The sequence below is a fragment of the Malus domestica genome, chromosome 12, assembly GCF_042453785.1.
Source record: "Malus domestica chromosome 12, GDT2T_hap1".
Taxonomy (NCBI): domain Eukaryota; kingdom Viridiplantae; phylum Streptophyta; class Magnoliopsida; order Rosales; family Rosaceae; genus Malus; species Malus domestica.
In genome coordinates, this window is record NC_091672.1 from 22,829,673 (window position 1) to 22,845,697 (window position 16,025).

Below are 16,025 nucleotides of genomic sequence, written 5' to 3' on the forward strand. Positions count from 1 at the left end.
CTGACCGAGGTGAGAGGTAGATAATGCTTCACCGGATTTATGGTGTTGTGCTTTCCACTGACATGAGAGCTTTTCGTGCTGATAACGTGTTGTAAAATCAACTGTGGGTGCAGTGGAATAAATGAAACAAGACACAAAATTTACGAGGTTCCTCTACAGTCAGTGTGACTGGAGTACGTCCTCGGGGCAGCAGTGGTGCTTTCATTATAATTTGAAATAATAGGAGTACAAAGATAACTCTCTCTATTATCTCCTCTCATCTTCCTCTATTCTCTCTCTTCCTCTTCCTTCCTTCCTCTCTTTCTTTCCCGTGAACTCCCCTCACTTCATTCCTCTTCTTCCTTTATATAAACAAAAGAAAGCACTATTCACTTTACAAATTTTCCACAAATGAATAGTGAAAATACTGTGCATAAATAGTAACAAACTATTCATGTGGACCATCCACACACTATTTACAACAAGTTGAACAAAGTATTACAATTATAATCAGATAAGTCGTTCCTCATTGATTTGAAATTTTCGGGTATGAAGGCGGAGGTGGGGAAAAATACTTGTCGGATTGTAATGACATGACATCCCCGATTCGACCCACTATCATCCCTACATGCCCTTTTATTTTATTTTATTTTAAATAAAAATTAGTTGTGAAACTTACTCTGCATTGAACTTTAACAATCTGAATCGCTTATTTTGAAGGTTTTGATTTATTGATTATTCTTGAAAAAATTCAATTCAATATGAAATCATTTGACTGTTTAATTATCACGATAAAATTTCATGTTATAGAAACATCATTAACATTAAATGAGAAGTAGTAATGTTTCAAAGAAGACATTGTTTTGTATTATCACCATATATATTGGCTAAATTGTATCTCCGATGGATTCCAGATGCAGCAATTAATCAACAAAAAAAACTATATGCAATTTTGACTATTTTGATCACCTATATATTATATTTGATAGTAAAATGAACAGAGCTTACGCGCAAGCGCAAAACATACGTCCAAAAACCAGATCGTGGTTGCCACTTTCCACCGGACCAACTTCTTAGTCTTCCTTCTCTTAGTTGTAGAGAAGTCTTCATTTAATTTACGTAAAATAATACAATTGTTGAAAGAAACAACAAAACAAAATAAAAGCACCTCATTAGCCCACCATATATAGACTCGATCAAAGGTCTTTTACGTGTGTGAATTTTTAGGGTTCTTTCCTGTATTATTATTATTATTTTTTTCCTGATATGATTTCAATTTATCACCAAATCATCAACCACGTAAAGTTGATATATATAAATGAGAAGGCGACAAAAGGGAAATAGATAGAGCAATTACCTTTGCTTTTAATACCTGTAGTTTCCTCCAACGAAGACAAACGAAATCGTTGATTCCATAGAAGAACATATAAACCTAATTAATTAGGTGAGTCGACCAAGTTAAAATAAATGTTGAATGTCCTTGCATCATCAAAGGTGGTGGCTGTGAGGGGTTTGGTGTTAGGACTTGGATTCTCTGCTCTCCCAATTCGGTGCTCTCCCCGTGCCCTTCTGTTTGTGTGATCACGGTTAAGCTACGTCAATATTTTATATTACTATTTTTTTTTTGTCTTATTATTTTTATAAAAAACAATATAAAATGTTAGCATGGATTAACCGTGACCACACAAAACAGGAGGGCACGAAAAAGGCACCGAAATGGGAGGGCAGAGAATCCAAGTCCTTGGTGTTACGGGTTACTTCAAGGTTTCTGTGATGTGAAATATATGGATGTCGTCCGTTTCAGTCATGCGGCTTTGTTCTGCTTTAATGTTTTCATTTTTTAAATTATTATTTTTACATTAGTGACTTTGATGTATAATTAAAGTATACAATAAATATCGTTTTATATAAGGGAACTTTAACGAAAAGCTCCCAATACTGTTCACTTTAACGAAAAACCACATTTTTACACTAAAAAGTCAATTCTGGTACTATTCACTTTACCCTTTATTTTGTCCTTATCATTTAAACTCAAAATTTTCAAGCCCTTTTCATTAGTTTTCCTTTTATATAACTCACTTTTGCAATTGTACGGATATTTGTGGTAGATTCAAGATTTGAATTTTGGGGAGTCTCAATGTTAGATAGAAACGAATCGTAAAGCGTGCAAAAAATATTTTGGATTATTCAATGAAACATTTCGTCGAACGCTTGGTAAATTTGTTGTCTTTAACCAAATCATGTTACATATATATCAACAAATATCGACATATGCTGAAGTAATTTAATGAGTGATATCAAGATAACTTTTTGAGTGTTGTCGTATAATCTGTTAAGATATGTCTAACAAGTATTATATCAAACATTTAGTATGTACAAAAAGAATCTGTATTAAACATTTGGAGGGTCCTAAAAAACCCTTCATATTTATATTCTAAAATTTTGAATAATCTTGAGATCACCTTAGTTCCGTTACTGAACATGATATGGCAAATTGGTAAATTGAATCGGCATGTGATTGTTAAGCATTTCTCGATAATATGACACTCAAAACGGATGATAAAAATTCTTGGGTAGTATGTTTATTCATCCACGATATCGACACGAATGATGTTTTCTTGAATGCCAAGGCAAAGTCGATTTGAGTCAGAAATTATTTTTGTCAACAGCTGCACCCCATGCGTATTGACCACGACAGCTTCAACTTCAAGAATCAAAACGTTTCTTTTGAATATGACATGAGGATTAAAATAGGGTTGACGATATCTGTGATGTGACCATTTATGTCGGCCACCACATAATACAACTGTGAAAGGTGGCTTGCAGAAGTTTTGTATTTCTGGGATTTTAATAGGTCAAAGATGGAATGTACGTGTAGTAGTTTAGCCTAGGGTTTCACCAAATGAGAAAATGAGCTGAAAATACCAATTGAGTCCCTATCCATTGTTTCATGATGAACCGTCTATTATTTCGACATATTTGGATGCTTAAACGATCTTCACTTCAAATAATTGTTTGTACGAGTAATCTTCAAATGAAGATTAATAAATTAGACGTTTTCAATCGTTGATTTTATTCAGTCAAAATAAGTTATTCGTAAATACATAATATATATACATCCTCACATTGAGAAATGCAAGCATTATTCTTAATTTATTAAGTACTGAGAATTCCTCCTAAATTAAATTAAAAGAAAAAAAAAATTACAAACACACACGAACTTTTCCACTTTTATAAAAAAACGAAATTTGGTATTTCCAATGTCAACGTTATTCCGAGCCGATCAGTTGTTTACCAATCGAGAAGAAGTCTTACTATGTTTACATTGAGAATTCAAATCCAAATCCAAACGTGTTCTTCTAGTTTGTCAGCCTGTAAAGTACTTAGATTGGCTATGGTCAAAAGGATCTTATTCAACATGGTTTGTTTGCTTCAAGAACCGAGTTTCTGACTTCTGTTCATATATCTTTATGCTAGCATTCTCTGATGAATCGCCAACTTAATCAAACTGTTAGCTGGATATACAATACCAGTCATTTTGTTCAACTTTTCAAAGTCCTTAGTTAGCAAAATGATAAAAATTTATTACCTAATGTGTTACCTAATTGTGGAAATAATGGGTTCGCAGCTTCTTTCCAAATGCCTATATATAAACAACATATATCGATCTCTAAGACATCACAAGAGTAATACAATATCTTCATAACAATATACGATTCTCATTTCCCCTTCAGCTAGTTCTTTAATTTCTTCCCCATGGCACGCTTAGCATTTGTGCTAGTATGTGCTGTAGCTCTATTGGCTTCTTCAGTAGCCTCTGGTGCAATTGTTGAGCATTCTTTTAATGTAAGTCTGTTCCCATAATGGCTAAAAGAGCATTCTGACACTTCTGATTCAATTTGACAGAAAAATTCAAAATATTTTTGGGTCATAGAAGCGGCTTTTAGAAACAATATTCAAACGAGCCCTTTGGGATCCTTATTTTGTCATGCATATTTCCTCACTAATTATTTGAATGTTTCCTTTGAATAATAGTAGTCATAATTTTCTTTTTATTTCTATTGTTTCAGGTAAACAACATGACAGTTAGCCGACTGTGCCGAAATCAATCGATTACTGTAGTAAATGGGAGCTATCCAGGACCGACAATATATGCACGAGATGGAGACACACTTATTGTCCACGTTTTAAACCAATCACCCTACAACATTACTATTCACTGGTAAATATTAGTTTACATATCCAAAATCATTTACCCCTTAACATATACTAGAACAAAACAAAAATTCTATTTGAACACACTTACTAACGCACCCTTCAATAAAGATGACCCAACCAAATTATTTGGGACCCACACGTGTAACAGTGTGAGTTTTATGTATCTAAATCACATTACTTGGAACAAAATGCATACCCATATTTTCTTAGTCAATTTTTTTTCTTGAGTAACAATCCCCCAGGCGAACGTTGGGTTATGTTTTGTTCATGTTGTATAGTTTCTTTCTTAACGCAGGCATGGAATCTTTCAGCTTCTGAGTGCATGGGCGGATGGACCTGCATATGTAACTCAATGTCCTATACGCCCTGGACAAAGCTTTACATACAAATTTAATATCACCGGACAAGAAGGCACCCTTTGGTGGCATGCCCACGTTTCGTGGCTCCGCGCAACCGTCCACGGAGCACTCATAATCCACCCGAAAGTCGGTCGATCCTTCCCCTTCCTCAAGCCCGCCAAAGAAGTTCCCATCTTATTAGGTAATTAACAATCAAACTAAACAATTCAATTTAGTTTATATTAATCATGAAACGCACTTAAACATTGATTTTTATGACTAATTATAAATTGTTTGATGGAATTGCAGGAGAGTGGTACAATGGTAATGTTGTTGACATTGAGGAAGAAGGCCTAGCTACCGGAATTGCTCCTAACGGTTCAAATGCTTACACCATAAATGGACTTCCCGGCGATCTATACGACTGCTCTCAAAATCGTATGTAACCATGCATGCATGCACGTAAATTTTTTTATTTTTATATACTACTTTTGCATGATGAATATTAATAATTTAACATCAATTTATCAGAGACATATCAACTCAATGTGGTGAGAGGAAAGACCTACCTCCTACGCCTAATCAATGTTGCACTCAATAACCAACTCTTCTTCAAGATAGCCAATCACAACATGACAGTTGTCGCTATCGACGCCACCTATACCACTCCTTATGTCACCGACGTGGTGGTTACTGGACCCGGCCAGACCACTGACGTTCTCGTCAAATTCAATCAACCTATTGGATCCTATTTCATGGCCGCCACTCCTTATGCTAGCGCAAACATTAACTTTGATAACACAACCACCAGAGGCATCATCGTCTACAAGGGCTCTAGATCATCAACCCCCATTATGCCCTCAATGCCCAACCCTCGCAACACACCATTGGCCCACAAGTTCTTAACCAATCTCACCGGCCTTGCCGGCGGGCCCCAGTGGGTCCCGGTCCCACTCAAGGTGGACGAGCGCATGTTTGTGACAATTAGCGTCAACTTGGAGCTGTGTCCGGAAAATGCCACATGTCAGGGCCCGCTCTTTAATCGATTGTCCGCTAGCATGAACAACGAGTCATTCGTGCTTCCGAGCAATACATCCATGATGGAAGCACAGTTTAACAACATGAGTGGGGTTTACACCAGAGATTTTCCTGACGAGCCTCCGATCAAGTTTGACTACACGGACACGAACGTTAGCTTTGACCTGTCGTTGATATATGCCCCAAAATCAACCAAGGTCAAGACGTTGAAATTCAATTCGACGGTGGAGGTCGTGCTTCAAAACACAGCGTTCTTGGCGATTGAGAATCATCCGATGCATCTCCATGGCTTCAATTTCCACGTGCTGGCACAAGGGTTTGGTAATTACGACCCAATTAATGACCCCAAAAAATTTAACTTCATTAATCCACAAATACGTAACACAATTGGTGTGCCGGTCGGAGGATGGGCTGTGATCAGGTTTCAAGCAAATAATCCAGGTTAGTTTTACTAAGCACCACAGTAGTTGAATGTCTTGTATTTTAATTATATTATTAATAATTAATTCTGATTATTTGTTGTAAACTATTATCTCAGGTATTTGGTACATGCACTGTCATTTGGACGTTCATGTGCCCTGGGGGCTAGGCATGGCTTTTGAGGTTGAAAATGGACCGACGCCAGAATCTACTTTGCCTCCGCCACCACTTGATCTTCCCAAATGTTAGAAGTTGTTCGAAAGGCATCTCAAAATATTGTTTCATTTTTTTGTACTTTAAAAATATCGTGGTCACTTTCATTCTTTTGGTTACAAATGAATAACTTTGTAATAAAATTAGTCACGGATGTATTGTAAAACTTGGTCATCATTGTTTGACTAAAATCACAATAAATTATTTATTCATAATATTTCAAGTAATGTCCTAATTTACTCGCGGAATGACTTGACAACCTTTTGTTTACTTAATCCCGTTAGCTCTGGCCTCTTCTTTTTATTTTTTATTTTTTTCAGAACAAGTAAAATTATCTAGTCGTATTCTTATTCATTAGTACATGAAAAGTCTAATATTCGATTTACATTGATGATAATAAAATTTAATATTTATGTTAATTATGATACCTAATTATGACTGATTCATTGATTGTTTCGTATAGACACGACCTCCTCTTAAGAATTATCTCATCTTAGAATTACACTGGAATATCCTTGTTTGAAAAGGGGAAAAAAAAAGTAACTACATCACTTGAATCATATTGAGCCCCCAAATCAGCAGATTTTAGGTTTTATACTATCAGGGATTTGGTCTGCCCATCACATAGCCACACCATAATAGTTCCAATTACAAAAAAATTTATTAAAGATAATCTTTAGTTTAAATCTTATAAACTAACAGCTGTTAATAATAATGCTTAAGAAAAATGCATTCCTTGTAAGCTTTTTTACTGAATCTTCACTTTATTTTACGTATAACATGCTGACAACTATGAACGTGACTGCTTACAATTTAAAATTGTCCTAACTGACTATTACAATTTGATTTCACACGTATTAATAATTTCTCCAGCATGTGATTAAGTTGTGTTCTTGTCGTCCAAGTTGACTTCTAAATGAGTTGGCATCTTGTTATGATAGCCTTGATCACATTGCATGGTCGATTTCTATACGTGGGACGTGTATTCACCTATCTAATAGCGGTGATGAGTAAAAGTGAATCAAATTACGTTACTGGTTTAAATGTGTGCGTTTTCTGGCATCATCTACTCTTAAACGATAAGGCTCTGGGACATTATACATATACTAAAACCCAACGCAAAAAACACTGTTCATTAACAGTGTTCTTCCATTTTCACCCCTGCTTCTTTTTTGTTATTTCAACTTTGCCCTTCCTTCTTGTATGTCGACCCAGCTTTTCTATAGATGCTTGCTTCCCCACCGTTTCAGTCTCTAAACCCACCTTCTCGACTTCTGCTCTCCCCGTCTCCCTCCTCGCCTCTCTTCTCTGCACCAAGCACCTCGATTTAGGGCTTCACCATTTCTCTTCGAATCAAGGTCTCTATTTCTCTGATTGTTATCCAATTGCTTGATTAAATCGTTAATTAATCTTTTTTTTTCCGTGAAATATTTGGAAAATCCGCCCAGAAAAGGATCGAATCGCATTAATTAGCTAATTTTCCATCTCATCTGATTGTAAATTGGTTTAATTGAACTTTAATTTCATTGTCAAAGTTCCTAGCTTTCGGTTTCGTGGGAAAATTTCCTATTTAGTTGAAAAATAGGCATTCATTGGTGAACTGGGTTCCATTGTTTGGAAGCCGAGTTTGGAGAAATAGAAAGTCTTGGATTTTGGGAAGAGAGAGAAAGAGGAAGAGGTGGTGGTGTCCATTGTTTGGTAGCCGAGTTTGGAGAAACAGAAAGTCTTGGGTTTTGGGAAGAGAGAGAGAGGAAGAGGTGGTGGTGTGGGCTTGGGAGCGAGGAGAAAAGGGGTATATATGGTGAGAGATTAGGATTAAATTTTACTTGGAAAATTTGAATTATGTGGACCGAACCCACCTTCTTTTTTTGTAATGTTTGTTGCGGCAACCATATCTCTGTTCTTGACCCAATGCAAGAAGTCAGTAACTTGACCATGACACCTCCTTTTTTTGCATTGTTTGCTGCGGCAACCATATATCTGTTCTTGACCCAATGCAAGAAGTCAGTAACTTGACCATGACTTGCAGGATGTTTTCATGTGTTATTTTGTTTCCGCTTACGATCTTCAGTAGATACCCCATGGGTGAAATTTTTGGCTTCCCAAACTGCCAGAAGAGTCAAATCCCTCTTGGGTTAATGCTTTATTCTTTTTGCGATTTTTCAATGCTTTTTTATATGGCCCACTAAGTCTGTGACGCTGAAGTTTTAAGCCCCAAATGATTATTTTCTTGCATGAAATTTCTGTCTGCAAGTTTTATGAAGGTGTTGTTTCTTCTTACGACCTGCCAAAAATAAACACTTGGTGAGTTGGATTTATGGTCTTTGGTCTTCATGCTATATTGTATGTTTTCTTTTGCGTATCACAAATATGAAATGTTAGATCGAAGATCTTCCACTACTAGAGTCCTTGAGTTATAGACATGATCTGAGTAGATGTATTCGATCCTTGGTTGTTCACGGCATAACTTGCTGAGTGCTTTTGTAGTTTAGTTATACTAATAAGAAGTGTCATTGCAAGTGTGAGATTGTTTTCTCTTTGTGATATACTGATTTCCTAAATTGTTGTTCAAATATGTGTAATGGTTGATTATGGCTCGCATATGTTGTTCTTCGATTAGTAGTCAGGGTTGTTAATTTCTCTGCTTTTTTGGTTTGATTCCGATAATATTTTTGGGTTTTTGGTTGGTTTGATCTGGGTTTTCGAAGTAAGTTCTGCATGTTTGTTGCCGCACAAGGTTTTGATTATCCTTTTTTTTTTATGGCTTTTGTTAGTATCTCATGTGCTTTGGTTTTTTATTTCAGAAACTTTGTGCCCATTTTGGATTCACTTTGAACTTGGTTGAGACCGATCTAATCCGGCATTCCCAAGTGAGTTTTGCATGTTTCTCAATGTATATGGTTTCAATTTTTTGTTCCGGTAATAGAAACTATGTCCTTTGACTCTGCTTACATGCTTTTTAACATGGAGAGAAATTGAATTTGTATTTCAGAATTAGTGTTCTTCTTGATGTCCAACAGTCTGGAAATAGTTTTTCGTATTGTAGTTTAGAATTAGTGATCTTGATTCAAAACTTGAAACTCAAAGGATAACAAACCTCTGTTTTCTGTAAAGATATATTTCCAAAATATTTTTAACACCTGCAGCAACGCGCGGGGGCACTTTTTCTAGTGTATACTATTTGAAACAGAAATTTGGTGGTCTAGTATTAGGGATTACGCTTCATTAATGTTACAAATCTCCTCCAAAATTCCTTGCTACTAACATTCCAGAGGAACACCATGCAACATGCATGGCTAGAAGGGACCAGGGGAAAATGCAAGATGAAGCTTTGTTCATAAATATTATTGCGAAACAGGACGAGGGGCATTTGCAGAAGCATCGCCATAACTCGAAATTTCTTCCATGGCACGGTGAGGATTGGAACGTTGTTTTTTGCATCGATAAGGCAAGAATACTCCTGCATTTTAATTAAAACAGTTGACAAAGAATGTAAGTACATTTTTTACCCCAAAAAAATGTTAGTACATCAAGTTAGAACACTCTAATACCACGTTAGATAATCACTAAAGCTCTAAGATTAAGAAAAATCGTCAATCTTCTGCGCGTAGATTGTGCGAGATCTTGATTACGTACCTTCTCCAACAGCCATGTTGAAGTAAAGCTCAATAATGTTAGGGCACCTGTGATAACAAAGCATCTTGAGAACTCGAGGGTCGAAGAGGGAATCAGAGGAAATTCCAATTGCCTTCCTATCAATACTGCATGCCTTGATGCACTCATCCGTCTCTATGTACTCCGCCATCTTCTCTACCACCCCTCCCGACGTCTTGCATTCGTGTCCAACCTTTCTGCCCTTCTTCGCGATCGTTTCCAACAAGCACTGTTTACCGAAGATGACACCGAAAATGCGCAAATCTCATTTGGCATATACTCACAAATAATCTCACCTGGAAATTATAACCAAGATTCTAAACACAACGCACAATGTTCTTAAGTTTAATTAATTTCGAAGGGAACTGTTATTAAACACTTTAAAAATCTCATTCTACACTCCTCGTAAGTGTTAGGAATGTCGGTACTACAAGATAGAGAATGCACCAGGTAAAGTAGAAAATGGACACCAAGAATTTTATGTGGTTCGGCAATCTATGCCTACGTCCACAAAACAAAGATCAATCTTCACTATATGAAAAAGATGAGTACAATAAGCTTAGTCTTACCAAGCCAAAGACAAGACTTGATGGATACAAGAAAATATGACACACACTTTCTATCACTCTAAACTTCACTCACAATGTGTAGTGAAACACTCTCACTCTCACTCTTACAGTGGAACTCTAGCTTTAGACTTGATCCTTTGCTACTCACACTTGGTTCTTAATTGGTTACTACACCCATATTTATAGGTGAAGGTTTGGTATTCTACTTGTTTCTAGTGTATTCTTCAAACATCTAGCATAGATAATTCTAGACTAGCCACAACATTGTAGCTTCTAGATATTTCCATTTGCAACCAAGGAAGCTAGTACTCTCTAGCTTCTTCCATCAACTAAATAACATGCTAGAATTGTCCAGCATGCTCCAACCACCTCACTTGCTTACTAGAATAATCTAGAACATTGATCATGGGCTGGACCATATACCAACAATCTCCCCCTCCAGTCCATGAGGGAGGAATTCCGATCATGACTCCAAGTTACCTGGAGTCCATCCCAGCAGCCTTAATGCAGAATTCCAACTTTTATTTTGTGACTACCTTTGTCAACATGTTCGAAGAATTATTATCGGTATGAATCTTCTTCAGCTGTAGCAACTTGTTCTCGATAGCATCTCTAATCCAGTGATAACGAATATCAATGTGCTTAGTGCGTGAATGATATGTAGTGTTCTTGCTCAAATCCAGAGCACTCTGACTATCACAATAAACGCCATAATCACTTTGCTTCAAACCTAACTCTTGGAGAAACCGCTTCAGCCATAATAACTCCTTGCATGCTTCTGTAGCGGCTATGTATTCAGCCTCGGTTGTGGACAAAGCAACACACTTTTGCAACTTTGATTGCCAAGACACGGCTCCCCCTACAAAAGTAAACAAGTACCCAGACATAGATTTTCTACCATCCAGGTCACCTCCCATGTCAGCATCTGTAAACCCTTCCAAGATTGGTTTGGAACCACCAAAGCACAAGCACATCTTAGAAGTCCCCTTCAAATATCTGAGAATCCACTTAACAGCTTTCCAATGGTCTTTCCCTGGATTAGAGAGAAACATGCTCACCACACCTACTGCATAAGCAATATCTGGCCGTGTGCACACCATTGCATACATGATACTTCCTACCGCTGAAGAGTAGGGAACAACTGCCATTTTCTCATTTTCTTCATATGTTTTTTGACACGACTCTTTGCTCAACTTGATATGATTGGCTAAAAGTGAGCTTACCGGTTTGGCTGCTTTCATGTTGAACCTTTCAAGCACCCGTTCAACATACTTTTCTTGTGACAGTCACAACTTCTTGGATTTTCTGTCACGAATTATCTCCATGCCCAAAATCTGCTTGGCTGGCCCTAAGTCCTTCATGTCAAATGACTTAGATAACTCTTCTTTTAGCTTTTTAATCATAGAAGCATCTTAACCGACAATCAACATGTCATCAACATAAAGCAATAAAATGATGAATTTACCTCCAGAAAATTGTTTGATATAGACACAAGAGTCAGCATGAGTTCTCTTATACCCATTACTCACCATGAATGAGTTGAACTTCTTATTCTACTGTCTCAGAGCCTGCTTAAGACCATATAAGCTTTTCTTGAGCTTGCACACCAAAGTTTCTTTACCTTTGACTTCAAAGCCTTTGGGTTGCTCCATATATATCTCCTCTTCTAAGTTGCCGTGGAGAAATGCAGTTTTAACGTCTAACTGCTTGAGCTTAAGATCCATGCTTGCTGCCATACCAAGGATAACTCGAATGGAAGTCATCTTCACCATCGGTGAGAAAATCTCATCAAAGTCAACTCATTTCTTTTGACCAAAACCTTTGACAACCAAACGAGCCTTGTACCTTGTCATTTTGTTGTCTCTTTTTAATTTGAACACCCACTTGTTTTTCAATGTTTTTCTGCCCTTTGGAAGCTCCACCAGCTTATAGGTATCATTCTTTAATAAGGAATCCATCTCTGACTCCATTGGCTTCATCCATTTATCACTGTGTTTATGAGCTCTGGCCTTCTCATAAGTTTCGGGCTCTCTATAATTAGTCAACATGATATACTCTGATTAAGAATACTTGGTAGATGATATTCGACTTCTGCTAGATCTTCTGACCTGATCTTCATTCTCTTGCAGAGCTGAAAGCTCCCCCTAATTGGGTTCTCCTTGAATTTGCTCTTCTTGACTAGGTTCCCCTTGATCAGCAATTTCATAGTTTGGCACATCTTGATCAGGCTTCCCATGATCAACATTATCTGGTTCTGCAGGCACTTCATTGGCAGCTGCTTCAAGGATGTCATCGTGACTTTCTTCATATGAAGCTAATGGATCAACTCCTCTGACTGCGCCATCTGGTTGTGCCTCTTTATCCGAATCCCCAATTGTTTGATCTTCATAAAAGACCACGTCTTTACTTCGGATAAACTTCTTCTGGTATGGGTCCCATAATCTGTAACCAAAATCTTCACCGCCATAACCAAGAAAGATTCACGGTGTAGCTTTGTAGTCTAACTTCGATCTCTGCTCTTTGGGCACATGCACAAAAGCTTTGCAACCAAACACCTTTAGATGAGAGTAAGACACATCATTACCAGTCCATACTCTCTCTGGAACATCAAGACCTAATGGTACTGATGGAGATCGGTTGATCAAATAGCAGGCTATTTTTACAGCTTCACCCCAGAATTGCTTAGATAACTTTGCAGTCCTCAGCATACACCTGACTTTCTCCATGATGGTTCGGTTCATTCTTTCAGCAACACTATTATGTTGTGGAGTTCCAGGAACTGTCTTCTCATGACGTATGCCATGTTTCACACAATACTCTCTAAACTGGTGAGATGTGTACTCACCGCCGTTGTCGCTACGAAGGCACTTGAGAGGTTTCCCAATTTCCCTCTCCACCATGTCATGGAACTTTTGGAATGTCTGAAACACCTGGTCTTTGGATTTTAACAAATACACCCAAACCTTTCGTGAAGCATCATCAATATAAGTAACAAAATATTTATTTATTCCAAGTGACTCGACTTCCATGGGACCACACACATCTAAATAAACAAGATCTAACAAATTTCCTTTCTTTGTAGATGGAACATAAAAACTAATTCTTCTTTGTTTTCCGAATAAACAATGCTCACAAGAGTTTAACGACGTACTTTTGGCAAAGGGAATGTGAGACTTCTTTGTCAAAACTTGTAGGCCTTTCTCGCTCATGTGGCCTAGCCTCTTATGCTACAAGTCTAGAGATGAGTCATCCACATCATTCAACTCACCTTTCAAAACCTTGGCATTTGACCGATACAACGTATAACAAAGTCGTGCTCTTGCTACCACCATTAAGCCTTTGGTAAGCTTCAATTTCCTTCGCCAATATGGGGATAATATCGTTGTCGATCAAGGGTACCGATGGATATCAGATTGAGACATATATCAGGAATATGTCTCACATCTTTCAACATCAACTGGCAGCTGAGATTAGTTCTTAGGCAGATATCACCAATTCTAAAAATTTTGGAATAGCTTTCATTTCTCATCTTCACTATGCCAAAGTCACCTTCTTTGTATGTACTAAAGAACTCCCGTTTGGACGTAGTATGGAAGGAAGCTCCATTGTCAAAGATCCATTCAATGTCTCTGTCAGAGTTGCCCATATGCAGACATTCACCAACAGACAATATTTCTGGTACATCACCACATATGACAGCGGTGGTATTGCCAATATCATCTTTCTTTTGATTGTTTCATTCCCTTTGCTTTCTCTTCCAAACTCGACAATTTTTTCTTCATATAGCCTTCTTTGCCACAATGATGGCATGCACCCCTGAACCTTGACTTGGATCGGCTAGGACTCCTGCCATGACCTCTAGGCCCTCTACTCTTGCTTCTTCCGTGGTTTTCTATAACAAATACTTGGTTGCTATCTGTGCCTGAAGTCTTTCTCCTTGTTTCTTCGTTGAGCAAGCTATTTTTAACATTATTAAGAGTAAGAACACCATTAGAAGCAGAAGTACTTATACTCACTACAAAGGTCTCCCAACTGTCTGGCAATGATCCAAGTAGCAATAGCGCTTGCAGCTCATCCTCAATCGTCATTTTCATAGTAGCCAACTGGTTGATGATATTTTGGAAATTGTTCAAGTGTTCTGCTACATTTAAACCATCCTTGTACTTCACATTGATGAGCTCTTTGATCAAGAAGGCTTTCTTGGCTGGGGTCTTCTTCTCGAACAAGGACTCAAGCTTCATCCAAAACTCACGGGCATTGGTTTCATTAGACACATGGTGAAAAACACTATCGTCCACCCATTGTCTAATTGTGCCAATAGCCTTGCGATTCATTTTCTTCCACTCAACATCGGACATGCTCTCGGGCTTAGCGGCATCTCCTTCAATTGGCTCATGCAGATCCTTGCAACAGAGAATGTCGTTCATCCTTGTCTTCCATGTTACCCAATTGAAGTTGGTGAGTTCGATCATAGTGCCACTTCCTTCCATCTTGTAGTACGAGCCAACCGGCTCTGATACCACTTGTTAGGAATGTCGGTACTACAAGATAGAGAATGCACAAGGTAAAGTAGAAAATGGACACCAAGAATTTTATGTGGTTCGGCAATTTATGCCTACGTCCACAAAACAAGGATCAATCTTCACTATATGAAAAAGATGAGTACAACAAGAGTAGTCTTACCAAGCCAAAGACAAGGCTTGATGGATACAAGAAAGTATGACACACACTTTCTATCACTCTAAACTTTACTCACAATGTGTAGTGGAACACTCTCACTCTCACTTTTGGAGTGGAACTCTAGCTTTGGACTTGATCCTTTGCTACTCACACTTGGTTCTTAATTGGTTACTACACCCATATTTATAGGTGAATGTTTGGCATTCTACTTGTTTCTAGTGTATTCTTCAAACCTCTAGCATATATAATTCTAGACTAGCCACAACATTGTAGCTTCTAGATCTTTCAATTTGCAACCAAGGAAGCTAGTACTCTCTAGCTTCTTCCATCAACTTAATAACATACTAGAATTGTCTAGCATGCTCCAACCACCTTACTTGCTTACTAGAATAATCTAGAACATTGATCATGGGCTGGACCATATACCAACAATAAGTGTATTTTTCTTTCTAATTATAGAAGGTTTGAAGTGTAAAATGAAAATTTTGGAATGCCAATAACAATTCTCATTTCAAACTAACCATGTTTAATGATTAAACGTAATGACATATGTGTACATAGAGATGCATGGATGAATAGGGAAGAGAGGAAGAGAAGAAAAGGAAAAGAAAAAAAAATCAATAAATCCATGTGGTTAATTTGTGTAAGATTGTCGCCAATTGACAAACAAAAAGAGATTAGTTTGTGAGTGGAGAGGTTTAAGTGAAAAGTAAAGGGAGATTAATATGAACTATACATAGGGAGGACACCGGTTTAGAGGTTCTTAATTGTTTCTATTTTAGCTCCATGTAATTTCAAGCTCTTGATAATTTTTTTCCCTTATAACGAAGACTAGTGGCTTGACAGTCCACTCTTGCGGGAGCAAAAAGACTCACAAAAACATTTCAATCTTTCATACCATCATCGTGTGATACAC

The 16,025-nt window shown here is 37.5% G+C and overlaps 1 protein-coding gene and 1 long non-coding RNA gene across 2 annotated transcripts; both read left to right on the forward strand.

Annotated features, from left to right (window-relative positions):
• Positions 1 to 3,661: 3,661 nt before the first annotated feature.
• LOC103450514 (laccase-7-like) lies at positions 3,662 to 6,423 on the forward strand. Its single transcript, XM_008389878.4, has 6 exons — positions 3,662 to 3,825; positions 4,050 to 4,201; positions 4,493 to 4,737; positions 4,845 to 4,973; positions 5,067 to 6,014; positions 6,112 to 6,423. Exons 1-6 carry the CDS (start codon positions 3,736 to 3,738, stop codon positions 6,240 to 6,242), a joined length of 1,695 nt encoding a protein of 564 aa, XP_008388100.2. The 5' UTR covers positions 3,662 to 3,735; the 3' UTR covers positions 6,243 to 6,423.
• Positions 6,424 to 7,101: 678 nt separating this feature from the next.
• On the forward strand, positions 7,102 to 9,200 carry LOC114819932 (uncharacterized). Its single transcript, XR_011574119.1, has 2 exons — positions 7,102 to 7,564; positions 9,011 to 9,200. It is a non-coding gene; the product is annotated as an uncharacterized lncRNA (long non-coding RNA).
• Positions 9,201 to 16,025: the final 6,825 nt, after the last annotated feature.